Genomic DNA, 14,894 nt, shown 5'->3' with positions numbered 1-14,894 from the left:
ATCCCCGAGGAGCTGCCTTTGCCCCGTTGTGATCGAGGCCACGCACCCAAAACCTCAGCCACGGTGTCTGGGCACTCTTCTGGCTCAGCACTCGCATCTGCTCAAAGAATGGTCTAGACTGCCCTCTGGTGGCCTGTCGGAACATAACAGGAACATATTCTGTACCACCACCTGGAACTCGAGGCTTGGCTTTCCTCCGTAATAACTGGATCTGACCTAAATATAAATATGTTTAAACTTTTGTAGTCCTCACTAAGGACATGTTCATTGATTTTCTAGGAGGAGGAAGGAGAAGGAAACACTGATTGGCTGCCTCCTGTAGGCACCCCGACTAGGGATTGAACCTGCAACTTTTGGGTGTAGGGGACGGCACTCCAACCCACTGGGCGGCCCAGCCAGGGCCATGGCTCAGTTTTAAGACATGGTGAGCAGTCCCCAAAGGGAAAGAGTCGAATGACTCTTGTGAAGCTTTGAAACAGCCAGTATTTGACATAAAATACACACAGGGTCCCAGCAGCGGCCTGGGCCAGAGGGTATGAGTATGAACATCTGTGTTTAAAAAACGAATCCAACGCGCACATTTAAAACAATGCTTTTAATCCCTGGTGCTTTGAACAAGAAACCTATTTTGCCAAGTGTAATGCAACTCATTTTTCTTAACCAGAAGCTGTTTGCTGGATTTCTTTGTTGTTTTCCAACATCCTGGTGGGTATGGACTCCTGTCTGAGCCACAGGGGGGCTCCGGGGCTTGATTCCTGATGCCTCTTTACGAGGGATCGCATCTCGTCTTCTGAAACCACGTGTATAGGTACTGAAACTACAGGTTCACATTTATAAAAGTCAGCAACCTCGTCTTCCAAGAAATCCAGCAACAGTCAACTTGATTCTGTAAACGAGCGAGCCCTCCAGCCCCCGGGGTGAAAGTGAACGGGCGGATCTTCTGGGGCTCGGTCCACCGGGAACCCCGACGCCCTTCCAGTCTGTTAGAAACTTCCCAACAGCGTCACCTGTGCGGTTCTAGTCGCCCGATTCTGCTTCACCTAAACAGGGGGAGACAGAAAGAAGAGTTATTTCATTAAACTGAGCTGACAAATCTTAAAAGTTAATTCGCTCTAGGGAAGGACTAGAGGAACTTCCTTCCGGTCTAACAGGCGAGGCTTCAGAGTTCATTTCTGCCACGTGCTGAGGCGGCATCGCCCGGGGCTCCTGGAACCCCCCGCCGCAGCCAGAGTCCCTCCGGTCCGAGGACGATGCCCGCACATCGGTGGGTGCCCATCATTCGGGCTGTGTGGTTCTCTCACTCCAAACTATCTGACGGCTTAAAAGGCAAAACCAGCTGAGAACAGAAGGGGTCTCGAGCAGCAGGACAAAAGAGGCTTTATCAGCCAGCGCCTGGTGACACTGAATCCGCCGGGGGAGGGGACCGTGACCCACTTTCCTGTTGCGGCCTTCACCACGGCGGTCAGAGACTCCATCTGCGGGCACGGGAGACCGGGCAAGCTTGTCATCCGTGGCCTCTCCCTACCTCTGTCCTTACTAGGGGCCAGGGGGACACAGAGGAGGTGGGACGGACCTGGTTCTGGGGTTCAACCAGGAGCGGTGGTGAGACCTGCTTACAGGAGGGCGTCAGCCAACACTACCACCTCACTCCACGTCCAGGCACGCCCACGGGGTCTTGGCCCAGCAGGCCGGTGAGGCAAAGCACATGCCCTTAGGCCCTCACCTGCTCTGCCTAGTGGTGTCTGTGCTGAAGCTGTCACAACAGACGCCTCTGAGTGTGACAGACTCCCAGGTGTAGAGGGCTCTCTGGTATTGAGAGAGAACATCCCCCAAATCTAATGCAGGCGAGCCCCCAAGGTGGCTGCCGTCCGGGGAAGCTCTGGGAGGCCCCTGGAGGGGTTCAGCCCTAACACACATGACCGTCCACTCCCCGGGCTATGGGACACTTCTGGCAGCAATCTGGGAGGGTGGGATGGTGGCGGGCCCACTCCCGCACTCCGAGATGGGCGTTAATAGTCAGACCTGCTCCGGAAGGTCGGCCTGGAGGCGCTGCCCATCCCCAATGCTGCCTCCGGAGGGGCCACACCCCAGTGTCTGGCCTGCGCCCCCTCCCCGACCCCTTGTCAGAAGGAGGAGCAGCAAGTGTTCCGTCTTATCTCCGAGCTGCAGAAAAGGCCCACTGGCCAGGGCAGTAAAGCGGGGACCTCGGGATTACTGGACGTACTCGGTGCGGAGACTCCTGAGAAAACACCTGTTTATCTCATTTTTACAGGGAACGTCACCCCCGGGCTTGTGGCTTGTACAAAGATAACTGAGCTGCCGCCCGTACCAGTCAGCTGTAACCTTGGAGAGCATCGTCCTACTGGCTGTCTTCCCTGGTGATTTGTTGCCGGCCGTTGTAACTGCCACCTCTGTGTCCCTATAAAATAAGGTGGCTTTGCCAGCCCGAAAGACAACCACTGGCCCGTGGCCCTTCTCCGCACACACGTGGGTTCCTTCTTCAAACAGGAGGCTGAGAATCTCCGGCTCAAACCATCCGGCTGGCAAGCTGCCGGCACTTACAAAGCACCCAGTCTGTGCCCTGCACTGCCCTAGACCGTGTTTTGGTTGTTTTTTTTTTAAGCTGGGTTCATCCGTGAAGACATTTACAGTCGTGGTGGGAAGTCAGCAGGTCGGCGAGGCCTGGGGGACGGGAGTGCCGGCAGCAGACACCTAAACGTGAGCTTCTGCCTCCTGGTGCAGCCCAGGGTCCTCCCCCTCACCTCACCACAGCAGTCTCCATGGCGAGGAGGCTGTGCCCGAGAGCCACCGAGGGAGGGGGACCTGAGCTGGAAGCCATTCACTGGCTGCGCCCATGTCACCGCCAAGGAACCGGTTGCCGAGCGCAGGGGCCTTGGCGCAGGGAGAGGCAGCGAGCTGATACGGACAAAGCAGCCACACAGGCTGCGCCCGGCCGCTAAGCAAAGCTCGGCAAACACGAGTGTGCAATTGCTGTTGCCACCGGGGGGTCACCACCGTCTGGGAGGCCGTGAGAGTGTCAGGTAAGGCAGAGTCAGTTACCTCTGTCACCTGGGAAGGGACCAGTGTCCGTGTTCCTTCACTGGACCCCTGACTTAAGTGCAAAGCTCCTGAGCATACCTCCTCTCCTGCCCTTTCAGAAATGCCATCTTCAGGCCCCTGTGGTCTCGGCCTCCTCCCCTCCAGTGTCCACTTTCTGGGGGGCAGTGTACACCACTCGGCCCCACAGGTGCTCCCAGGAGGGGGGAACTGCTGGGGACGAGAGTCACGTGCTCAGACTCAGGTGAGGGTCATTCAGTCCGAGGTGCCCGATTCTCGTGAGAGTCATGGGTCGGAACCGGGCTCCGTGCAGAGCCCCAGGTGCAGCCTGCAAACGGGTCCCCAGCCTGGTGTCCAGACTGCAGGTGGAGTCCAGGGCGTCTGTGAACTCGGCCGGGGAACAAGGCCGAGTTGGCACTGAGCTCTGGGGGAAACGAGTCCTCTCCTTCGGCAAATGGAGGCAGGCAGCCACCTGCGGATGGCGTATCTGTGACAAACCCGAGACTCATGAGAGAGCTGGCGCGGACGCCTCGAAATGCTGCTTGCAGCCCTCACGGCCCGAGCCCTCCGTTAATGTGACAAGCTCCGTAATGTGAGACCTCCCTAAAGAGTGACATGCTCCGGGGCCCAGTCCCCAGGCACATCTCTCTTTATGAGCGTATCCCAACACAGGGGTTGCTTTTGTAATGCTACGTACTTCACGCGTTTAAAAGATGCCACTGTGAGGGCGGTCGCAGGAGTCGGTGGCACCTGAAGTGGTCACACCCCCCTGGCCCAAGGGCCCCCGACGAGGGCTGCACAACGCGGCAGACGATGGGTCCCCAGCTACTTACTGGACGGTGACGTTGTAATACTCCTCAGGTGTCACTGTTTTGGGCCCGCCGAAGTAGTCCAGAACCCAGATGTTGGTTATGTTCAGCTTGGCAAAGAACCAGTCGTGGCCGGGAGGCCAGGACGCCATCTCCGGGTGCCGGGTGAACAGCGCCTGCTTCGCCACATCCCTCTCTGTCTCGTTCACCTGAAGGACACACGTGAGATGAACGTTTTATGGTGGGGACGTCATCTTTTCTTGTCTGCTAACTGTGGGCGATTCTAGCATCCTTCACATCCTACAGAGTTTGTTTGGTTACAGATCTTGATCTTTTGTTTCCTTTTTTATTTTTTAACAATTAATATATAATTATGGCATTGTATTCGCTTGTTGAGAACCGCCCTGCCTGGTTTCAGAAGATGTAACCCCCCCCCCCACCCATGGCTAAGGCTGAGCAAAAGACCTTGGGTCCATAAGCCGCTAAGGAGACAAAGCTTATCTTCCTTATAGGGGTGCTGCCTCTGTCCCCTCTCACCTCACCCTGCTTGGCCCCAGGCAGATGACTGGTTAGCCAATGACCGGTAAGATTCCTGAAGGGAGGGATGACCTAGTACAGGCATGATCACGGGGGACCCCAGGGAAGGACTTGGGGGGCTATAGAAAAAGGGGGTGATGGACCCTCACCCCTCGGCTTTGACATAGCCTGAGTCCTCATTCTGTGTGAGAGAAGTCTCCTAATCACTTGGCTGCCTTACTTCCACTGCCTGACTTACGCCTGAAACAATGCCGGAGGTGGGTGCGGCCCTGGGCTGGAAGGGGCAGTTCCCCAGACCATCAGGCCTAAGGAAGAATGCATAAAATCCTGTGAAACCAGCTTCGCTACTACCCTCAAGTTAAGTGACAAGGGTCCAAGCATGAAATGAGTTTGTTCCCCAAAGTTTTATGGTCCTTTAGCTAACAGACCCTGACTCAGAATAAGCCCTCGTAGATTTTTTTAATGTTACCTATTGTTTGATCCTTACTGCCTGACAATGATTGGTGAGCTTTACGTACACACCGTGTATTCCTGTGCAAATAGAACCCAGTAAAAGCCTGTCAGGGCAAGGGTCGGGGCGCTCTCCCCTTGAGAGAGTGGCCGCCCCGTCCCTTTTCCTCCACAGGACTTGGCAGTCCCTGTGAATTTGTCCCGTCTCGTCCGTGACGCCGTGGACACTGGGGGCTGGGGTCCGTTCCTCGTTTGTTTCCGGTGTCAGACAGCAGGACATGCTCTGATGCATGTCCTGGGTGGGCAATGCAGGTTTACCGTTGTTTGTACAGAAAGCTACACAATTATTAATAAATGATAATTGATAACAACACACGAACACACTCTGTTTCACACACTCACAACTGTAAACCTGCCCTTGTCTGCCCCTGTGAAACCTGTGGAACGGCCTCCAAGTCTGGTTCACATCAGAATTGGTGGCCTTTTTGTTTTGTTTTGTGTTTCTGTGTTGAAAACTTTGAAGATCTCCTGTCCATCCTGATCGTACAGTTAAGGAGCCAGGAGGAGGTCAAGGAAGCTGGGACAAACGCAGACAAGGAGGAAGGATCCGGAAACTGGTGAGAACAGAGGGGACGAGGACACCATCCTGAGTCCCAGTTTTCAGGGCTGAGCAGTAATTCTGAGCCATCAGACTAACTGACACAAGGTCCCAGAACAAAGAGTCCCTGGGCTTGGGACAAGCACCATTAGCACAGTTGTCCCAGGGCCGACATGTCAAACATGAGAGGCAGACACACACAGGGCGGAACCTTTAGAAGACACACAGCGGAAGTCAGGACCCTTGACTCCCTGCTGCCCCCTGCTGGGGAAGGACGGCACCTGCAGAGAGGCCGACAGGAGGAACTCCGGGGCTGTGATTGACAGGTCAAGAAGCCAATCTGCTGGCTCAGCCATCCTCCAGGGGCGGGGGACTCAGAACACCTTGCCCCCTGCCCTTCCCCAGGTCCCACTGAGCCTCTTCCTGGCAGCACTCACCCCAAACTGTGGAGATGCACACCCAGCACTCACTGTACGGACGGATTCTCCCCTTCTAACCTGCTGGGGGCGCTCTCTGCTCTAAGCCACCGCCACAACAGGGGGGCAGGAACCCCAACACCGTGGACCTGGTGCAGTGCACACCGGGGCCAAGGAGGGAGCTTCGGGTGGCAGCTGTTTTTCGGGGCTTTATTATTAGCTCTGTTTGTCCCCCCCAAAATAGTTCATTCTGCTCACAAATGTCTTCTTGAACACCGATATGAAAGCAACTGATTAAAACTTTTACTGCTTGTGCCCTGGCTGGTGTGGCTCCGTGGTTGAGTGCTGGCCTGTAAACCAAAGGGTCTCGGGTTCGATTCCCAGTCAGGGCACATGCCTGGGTTGTGGGCCAGGTCCCCAGTAGGGGGCGTTGGAGAGGCAACTATACATTGATGTTTCTCTCACACAAAATCTTTAAAAAACACTTTTGCTGCCTGTGAAATTACTTTACACGTCAGAACACACTCTGACTCTGCACCTCAATCACAATCCATGTTACTTTATCCCCAAACCATCTCTTCCCTCATAGTCAGCGGGACAACACCCCCCTGGAGCCGGTCGGCGTGTCTGCACGTAGTCACTCACCTTGGTCACGGTCCCGGCCAGGATGACGTGAGCACAGAGGGGGTTTTGGGGGTCGTACCCGTGCTTCCTGCAGAAGTCGGTCTGAGCCAAAGATATGGTCAGCGTGGCATATGGACTCTTCTGCAGGGGTGGGGGGGAATGAAGACCCTCTCGTGAAATGCTGTCTCCACAGAGGCAACCAACTTCACAGGTCACGCACACACTGTCCCCCAGCTTGACCAGTCTCCCATAGAACAATGAGTCATAAAACAGCACCTTCCACGTGGGGCCATGATTCTTTGGATAGAGAATAATCTTGGCCCTCTCTCCAAAGAGCAGGGGAGGGGCATTCACGTTTTAAATGAACTAAGTGAGTTATTTTAACACCTCTTCAACTTTTTACTTGTCTTGCATTCCCCAGAGGATTCATAATTACAGTACTACCCGAGCACAAGGCTGGTCTGTCCTTTTGCTGACACATCCCAGGGGTTAGACATTAACCAGAAACTGGTGTCTGAAAACAACCGCTGCTCCACTAGCTAATTCTGCAGTCTCAGCAAGGAAAGCAGCTGAGTCACGCTTCCTGCTTATCTCGTGCCGGCCCAACTGGTCACGGGGTTTCAAAATTGGAGAAGCTGTTCCTTCTCGCCCTGATGCCAAGAGGAGAATGCCTAGACTCTGAGTGTGAGGAGAGCCCCATTCCTGGTTCTTTCTTATTCAGAAGTCGGCTTCGCCAAAGGCATTGCTGCTGACAGACTGCAGCAAAGCGCACTCATGCGCTTGAGACTGCTTCCCCCCTCAGACTCACAGGGTCCCGTGTGGGGAATTCTCCCATGTCATGGTGACCCCTCCAAACAGTGAGTCAGAAAGGGGTCTCCTGGAAACCATGTAGCCAAGTGTTTGCCGTCGATACATTTATTTGGCATGGCACCTGGGAGAGGCAGGAGAAGTGGGGCAGGGCACGGTGACACAGTCTCTCCCTCCTGTGAGTGGATAGTCTGGTTGGAAAGTCAGACATAAAATTTAAATAATGCAAAACAATGATGCGGTAGACATCAAAATACAGTGCATAACGGATTGCCAAGGTTCTAAGGTCGAGAGGCCTGTGACTGCAAAAAGACAGAACTGGGACCGTGTAAGACATGACTGAGAGCAACCCAATCTGCTTGAAGGAGTGGCTCTCTAAAGGGAGGGACTGGGTGGTTCATGTCCACCTGGTGGGCAGAGGTCAGAAGAGGGAAGAAAAGTAGAAATTGTACGCCAACCCCAACTGGTTAATGGATGGACACAGACTAATTCTGATTCGGCTACATCTTGGAGACCTGAGTCCTGGGTAGGGTGGGGCCTCCCTACAGCCTCTTCCTCAATCAGTCAGAGCAGGGCTGGAGCCCCCCTGCCAGCCACTGGTCACAGCAGAGTCCCCTGCCCCTTTGAGTTTAAGTACATGGTGTAGAGCGGGAATTCTTGATCATGGCTCCCCCATCGGAAGGGGTTTGGGAAGAGAGGTTTATAAAATGTATTTCCATAAAATGCTTTGGCCTGGCATTCTTTACAGTCCCCCCCCGCCCCCGCGAGTGTATTTGCAGCCAAGGCTGAGCCCCACTGGTGGGTGGAATGAGCTTGCTTTGAGCTCACACTCGGGCACGGAGTGGGCTGGGAGGGAGAGGGCGGTGAACCAACAGGCAGGTCGCCAGGACTGAGGAGGCAGCTGCTGCTGTTCTGTGCACAGAACGTGCCCCACCCATAGAACGTGCCCCACCCATCACCAGGTCTTCCAATTTTTCAAGAAGTTACAAACTTAGATTTTAAATTGAACTCTCAATTTTTAAATAATGGGAACTAATTCAGAATAAATACTAATAATTATAAAACCAGAACTCTGTGTGGGCCAAAGAAAACTGGCTGGTTGACCTATTCAGTTCCTGAGCCACCGGCCGCCGTCTGGGCTCTGCATTTGGAAGGCAGATGGACCGGGGTGCAACTCCAGTTTGGCCACTGGTGCTGGGGAAGTTCCTTGCCCTCCCTCGGCCTTTGAACGAGGCAAGGAAAACCTCTTCAAATGGGTTAGCAAAAGACAGGATGACTGGAGAGTGATGTCCTATTTGGCACATAGCAGGTGCTTAATCAAATACCACTTTCTCTTTCACCGTATCTTCATCAATAACGTTGTACCTTCCCAGGTAACCTCAAACCCCAGACCTTTGTCAGAAAGACCCTCCACCCAGTCGGGCTTCAGTCCCAGACCCCGTGTGGCTCTGGCCTCCCAAGGCGTCTGAGACATCTCTCTTGGGACAGCAGGGAGTCCAGCGCAGCCATGAACCTGGCCCTTGCCCACAAAAGGTGGGCCAAGGGTGAGGAGGAGATGGACTTACCATCAGTTCTGCCTCCTGCCGAGGTAGCCAGTGTGCACAGAGGGGGCTAAAGATGGCAATAATCGCTGTAATGGTCCCCAATGTTGGATATCAGCTTTCTTGGTGCAGAAGGGAAAACTCGCAATTCAAAGGAGGGGTCAGAAAGACCCCTCGCAAACGAAGTGCTGAAGTTCCCAAGGATGTCGACACCCTGTAAAGCCTTCCCCATAGTCAGCTGCCCACCACTACTAGGGACGCTGCAGACCCTGCCGGTCCGCGCGGAAGCTCAGAGTCAGGAGTGTGAGCGAAGTCGCCCCGGGCCAGGTGCCGGCGGCCCTGGAAAGGCTGGGGTGCCCCGCGCTCACCTGCAGGTCGCCCACCAACTGTTGCAGGGGGCTCAGGTAGAAGTAGGGCACGCCGCTGCCCTTGGCCGGGAGCCCGTCGCTGAGCGACAGGACGTCGGCGAAGGGCAGGCCGCGCACCCGCTCCTGCGTGGAGATGGTGGCCAGCGCGCCCCAATCGGAGAAGTGCGTCACGAAGCGGGCCACGCGCGCCGCGTCGTCGCGGGGCGGCAGCGGCGGCAACAGAGTGTCGGCGTCCCAGTCGCCGTGGCCTCGGCCGCCCCGGCCCCGCGCCGGTGCCACTAGCAGCGCCACCAGCACCGGCGCCAGCAGGGCGGCGAGCAGCGGGCGCGCGGACCCACGGGCAGGTCCGGCCATTGCGATGACTCCGGCAGCAGTCTCTGCCCCGGGACCTTCGGCGGCCTGGTGTTTGCCCGGCGCCCGGGTCCCGCCCACCGCGGGGCAGGTCCCGCCCTTTCAGAGAAGAGCCAATCGGAGCTGGCAGCGAAGGGGCGGGTTTCTGGTCGCCAGGCAACCTGTGGGCCTGGTCTGTCTGCCTACCTGCAGCTCCACCCGCGGATCTGTAGGGATTGCGAAACGGTCCTCAGTGGGACCTTGTTTTGTTTGACAGGTGGAGGAACGGAGGCTCGGAGAAATTAAGCAACTTGCCCAAGTCATCCTTCTGGGGAAGGACCAGACATTGCGCGCACGCGCACACACACGCGGGCGCCTTTCTTGAATACTTTTGGATATGAATCTGTGGCATCGGAGAGGAAACGCTGCATTTTCTACACAAGTTCCCCTTCTGTTTCCTTCACTCTCTGTACCAAAGTGCAGCAAGGGTCCCAGGGGTAAAGGGACAGAAGCCCCCAAACTTAGAACCTGTACACTACCTCTGGTCCAGGGCTCTCTCGGCACAGACGCCAAGGCGTGGTTAGTCCTTATTAACCGAATTTGAATACATCGAAACCATTTGGGGACCTGTTCAGTCCTCAGGCGCGGGGGCCAATGGTTTTAGTTGTTGTCCTTACCGATCCTTCACCTAAGTAGCATTTCTGCTGGCTCCTCCCAACAAGGTCCCCTCCATTCATGGTGCCTCCTCGTTCTGATATTCTGGGAATGGGTTAATGAGCGCCTCCCACCGGACCACCTCTTTTATCATCGTTAGCCGTGGTCCCCCCTCTTCAGAGTGAGTCCTAACCTTTTGGCCTCGTGTCCCCAACACAGCTGTCTTGCATGATGCTGCCTGTGGGGCCCCTGCAGGAGTTTGTCAACTTGTAACTCTGGTTCTGGCTGGCCCTCGGAGTCTGCTGTGGGACAGAGTTGAAGTCATCTCACTCAGCAGCTGATGACGGTCACATGAGCAGCGTAGGAGACAAGTGGGTGAGCCCGCCTCTGCTTCCTGATTCAAACTCAGCTCCGTAAACACAGCCAAGATTCCCAGGCTCCTGGGTGGGAACTTGGATGTGGAAGCGAGAGTCTTCGGCCCGGGGCCTGGATGTCGCACGTGTGAACCATCCCTGCCCAACGTTGGCCCCCTTTTTAACAGCTGAATTTGGAAGGGCTTCAGGCTGGATGGGGAACTACGGGGAAGAAACCAAAGAGGAGGAAGATCAGGTGTGTCATCTTCAAAACAAATACTTAACCCAAATAGTGGGGGTGCCTGCCAGGCAAATAGTGCATCCTACACCCGTCAAGGGAAGAGAGATCCATAATCTGCAAGTCGGAGTTCTAGTCTCCTCACCGTCACTGTGGGGCCACGTGGCCACGGGGCTTTCCTGTCACCTTCCTGGGCCTCAGTTTTCTCATAAAAAACGAGGAGTTGGTTGGGTTAGAAGACTGCATACCTCCTCTGGCTCTATAGTCTATTTTTCTATCAACACGACTTTTGTAAGTTTCGATAATGTGAATCATTATTTTGCAAGTAGATTTTTTAAATGCTTGTTTTGTTTATCGCACTAGCGCTTGGTGCTGGTGCACAAACCCACAATGGGCCCCGTTTTAGCGGCATCGCGGAACCAGTGCCTGGGGTTTGGTCTCCTGCATCGGACCAGGACCCTGGGGTCTACAATGCCCACCCCCCACCCCAGTGCGAAGCACCTGCCCACAGGGTCTGTCTTTGCACTGGCTGTTCCCTGTGCCCCAAATGCTGTTCCCTCGGCTACAGATATGGCCACCTCATGCCTGCCCGGATCGCCACTCAGATGTCACCCTTTCTAAGGGGGCTTCCTCTCCATGGACACCCCTGCCTGTTTTTGTCACCGCAATCATCACGCAGTGCGGTCATTGTGTGTATTTATTTAGTGACATTCTACTCGGTCCCTGGCTGGAATGTGACTTTCACATTCCAGAGAGCAGGAATGTTGTCTCTCTTGTCTGCCTCTGTTCTGTATCCCAACACACAGAGCAGGCACTGAATACTTACAGAGTGACTGTCTGGCTTCATAAACAGCTGATGAAATTCTTATAAAATCAACAGTGGGGATGGAGGCATTCAAGAATAACAATAGGGTGCTCTGGTTCTCAATTAGCAAGGTCTCCTCATTGGAGAATTGGGGGGAGTGTACGCACCCACCTTCCGGGTCCTGCTGCTTTTCCCCTGGGCTTCCTGTCTGTCTGAGTGGCCAGGCCTGAGCCCCTTCCGCACTGGGAATAAGGGTCTTCTCCTTTCACCGGGTGCGTTCTGGTCGAGAACCCACCTTGCAGGCTCCCCTCTCACGTGGTGTGACCCTTGTTCATTTGTCTGGGTCCCTACCAACTGCAGTGTCATCGAGGTCAGGAGCAGTGACGTGGGCATGTCCACATGTCAGGTGTCTGGCAGGCATTCGGGACACACTGCTGACAAAATGAATTGTACTGGGACAGTCACACCAGCCGCTGATGGTCCTCAGGCTGCCTTCTGTGGCTCGGGGACTTTCTGTCCTCGGCAGACACGCATGCTTCCAATAGCAGATAGCCGCTGGGTGGTGAAGAGGACTGGCTTTGGGCCCTGGCCGGGTAGCTCCATTGGTTAGAGCATCGTTCTGGTACGCCAAGGTTGTGGGTTTGATCCCTGGTCAGGGTACATACAAGGGTCAACCAATGAATGAATGCATCAGTAAGTGGAACAGCAAAGCCATGTTTCTCTCTCTCTCTCTCCCTTCCTCTCTCTAAAAATAAATAATTTTCTTATTTAAAAAAGCTGGCTTTGGAGTCTTTTGAGCCAGCCACTTAAGCATGACTTAGAGAGGATCAGCTCCGCTTCACTAGAAGTTGTAAAATACCAGCTCCTACTTCCTGGGACTTTTATGGGAATTAAATGAGAAAATGTCACAAACATGGTGGCCTCGTGCCTGGAACGCAGCCACTGCATGGGGACCCCAGCTGTGACGTTGGTGGCTGCCAGCGTCCGTTTCACTCTGTTCCCACTTCAATGGCTTCATTTGATCTCTTTCCGAGAGTAGGCGCTTTCCACTGGGACCTCTGTAAAAACAAAGCAAAACAATAACAAGGAAAAGTCCCTCCTGCAAAAATAACTACAAACCATCTGGGAATTCCCCAAGCATCTCTGAGAAGGGGCACCTTATTTTGAGGAAGAAAACGCCGGTTCCCCCCACGTTCCTTATCATCACCCCTCATCTGGTTCAACTGTCCCCAGACTCTAAAAAGTAGTCGTGAAAACCTGCCTGTTGGTTGGCCACGCTGGGCTTCGTGCACACTGACACCAGACAAACAGCCACTGTCCAGAGGTTTGGGGGACAGTGCTGACCCCTCTTCACCTGGAGTGTGTGGCCTCCACATTCCTGGGGAGTCTTTGGCACAGAAAGGGACGCACTGACAATTGGGGATTCAGTGCTTGTCCACAGAAACAGATCCACGGAGCTTTAGAAGCGGAGTCTTCCTAGTGTTCCAATGATTCAGTGATATTAATCAGGAAACGGAAGCTAACTGTAAATCAGAAGAAATGATTTAACTAGAAGCCAGCCTTTCCCGTCGGGAACGAAAGCGAGGGCCTGTGGAGCCAGCTGGACAAGTTCGGTGACATGCCCTCCACCCGGTGGGGACAGAGCCTCCTGCCTCCTGGACCTTGTCCTCCCTGCGTCTCTGTCCTCGGGTGGACCTTTTATAACAAACCTGGAAACAAGTGTCTCTCTGAGTCCCAAACTGATGTAACCGGTCATCCCACAGAGGAGGGCTCCTGGGAGCCCTCGATGGGGAGCCAGCTGGACAGAAGGGTGGGTACTCGGGGCACCGGTTCCTTTAGATTGACACGCGAGGTGGGGGGGGGGGCCGTCGTGTGGGAGCCCCTGACCTGGGGGGGATGCTCTGTGCTAAGTCCAGTAGTTGGCATCAGAATTGGGTTGTGGACACCCCACTGGGGCTGCAGCGTCTGCAGGGAACTGGGTGACGTGGGAAGTAAACCCACAGTTGGTGTCAGAAGTGTTCTGAGTAGACGAAATTTTCCTTCAGCCATTGACTGGGGGTGGGCAGGGTAAGTGTATGTATGTGTGTGTGTGTGTGTGTGTGTGTGTGTGTGAGAGAGAGAGAGAGAGAGAGAGAGGGTGGAGCAGAGCAGAAGAGGGCAGGGCATGCCCACCAGACCTGGTGTGACCACTGCATCCCACTGTCCACCGTCTACCCCTTCTCTGGCTTGAGCCCCCTGGCCGGGGCCTCCCCCAGACACCCCTGCTTCTCCAGAGGGACCTCTGCTTCCGAGGACCCCTCCTGAGGCATCTGCAGGGGGCCACTGTGGCAGACCCCCGATTCCTGGCTGGGCCTTCTGCCATCATTGGTGACACCAGAGCCCCATTTGTTCCTATTCTTTTAGATGGTGTGACCTGTGAGGACATTGGGCCATGGGTCAGCAAACTCACACTCAAACTGACGCTGAAACACTCACAGTGAAGGGGACAGAAGCGTGGTGTTACTGAAGGTCCCCGGAAAGGCTCCGCGGGTCCCAGCCTGGCTGTACTGGCTCCTGTGGTGTCCTCAGGCTTGGTCCCCTCCCTCCACCCCAAGGAGGGGATGGACTATGCCGACGGCCAGGCCTGAGTCCCCAGCTGCCCGTTATGTGACTAAGCTGGGTGTGGGGAGAGGATGCTGGATGCACGTTTCATCACTTCTCCACAGCAGGTTTTGAAGACAGAGGAAGCAAAACTCCCATGTTCCGCAGCGGTGCGCAGTTTAAAATGTGCCTCTCTCCCGAGTTCAGGTGTGTGTCCCACTGCTGACACACGAGGGCGCTTTTCCTGCAGTTTATAATGTTCGTGGCTCAGAAATTCTTGGGGAAGCCCAGTGGGAGGCTGGCTGGGGTGTGAATGGGGGTCGCCATGTACACCAGGCGGGGTGCGTTTTCTGCAATAGATGGGACATGTTCTGATGTACCAAAGGAACAATGACAAGGGTGACAGAGCCTGCAAGCTGGCCTGGCTGCAGGGCTGCTGGCTGGGACCTCTGTGAGATCAGAACAATGTGTCTCATTTATCTCCACAGGACGAAACTAGTGGAAACCCCAGCTTTGGAGTCTGACCTCAAATCAAAGATACAATCTGGGGCAAGATGCTTAAACTTGATCTAAAACAGAAGTACCATCTCTGCTTGGCTGGCATAGCTCAGTGGAGTGAGTGCTGGCCTGCAAACCAAAGGGTTGCAGGTTTCATTCCCAGTCAGGGCACATGCCTGGGTTGCAGGCCAGGTCCCCAGTAGGGGGCGCATGAGAGGCAGCCACATGT

The 14,894-nt window shown here is 55.0% G+C and overlaps 1 protein-coding gene across 2 annotated transcripts; it reads right to left on the bottom strand.

Annotated features, from left to right (window-relative positions):
* Window positions 1-576: 576 nt before the first annotated feature.
* CREG1 (cellular repressor of E1A stimulated genes 1) lies at window positions 577-9,632 on the bottom strand. 2 transcript variants are annotated; one of them, XM_037167481.2, is made up of 4 exons: window positions 9,208-9,630; window positions 6,513-6,632; window positions 3,891-4,075; window positions 577-1,040 (listed from the first exon to the last, which is right to left on the bottom strand). In XM_037167481.2, the coding sequence occupies exons 1-4, from the start codon at window positions 9,559-9,561 to the stop codon at window positions 1,037-1,039; spliced, it is 663 nt and encodes a 220-aa protein (XP_037023376.2). In that variant the 5' UTR covers window positions 9,562-9,630; the 3' UTR covers window positions 577-1,036. The 2 variants fall into 2 exon arrangements, with proteins under 2 accessions (XP_037023376.2, XP_037023377.2); XM_037167482.2 differs by lacking the exon at window positions 577-1,040 and having other exon boundaries at window positions 3,887-4,075; window positions 9,208-9,632.
* Between the last annotated feature and the right edge of the window lie 5,262 nt (window positions 9,633-14,894).

The sequence above is a fragment of the Artibeus jamaicensis genome, unplaced genomic scaffold (genome assembly GCF_021234435.1).
Source record: "Artibeus jamaicensis isolate MK-2021 breed Jamaican fruit bat unplaced genomic scaffold, CSHL_Jam_final scaffold_625, whole genome shotgun sequence".
NCBI classification, from domain to species: Eukaryota; Metazoa; Chordata; class Mammalia; order Chiroptera; family Phyllostomidae; genus Artibeus; species Artibeus jamaicensis.
Note: the sequence above shows the minus strand (reverse complement) of the source record. Positions and strands in the feature narration are given on the sequence as shown.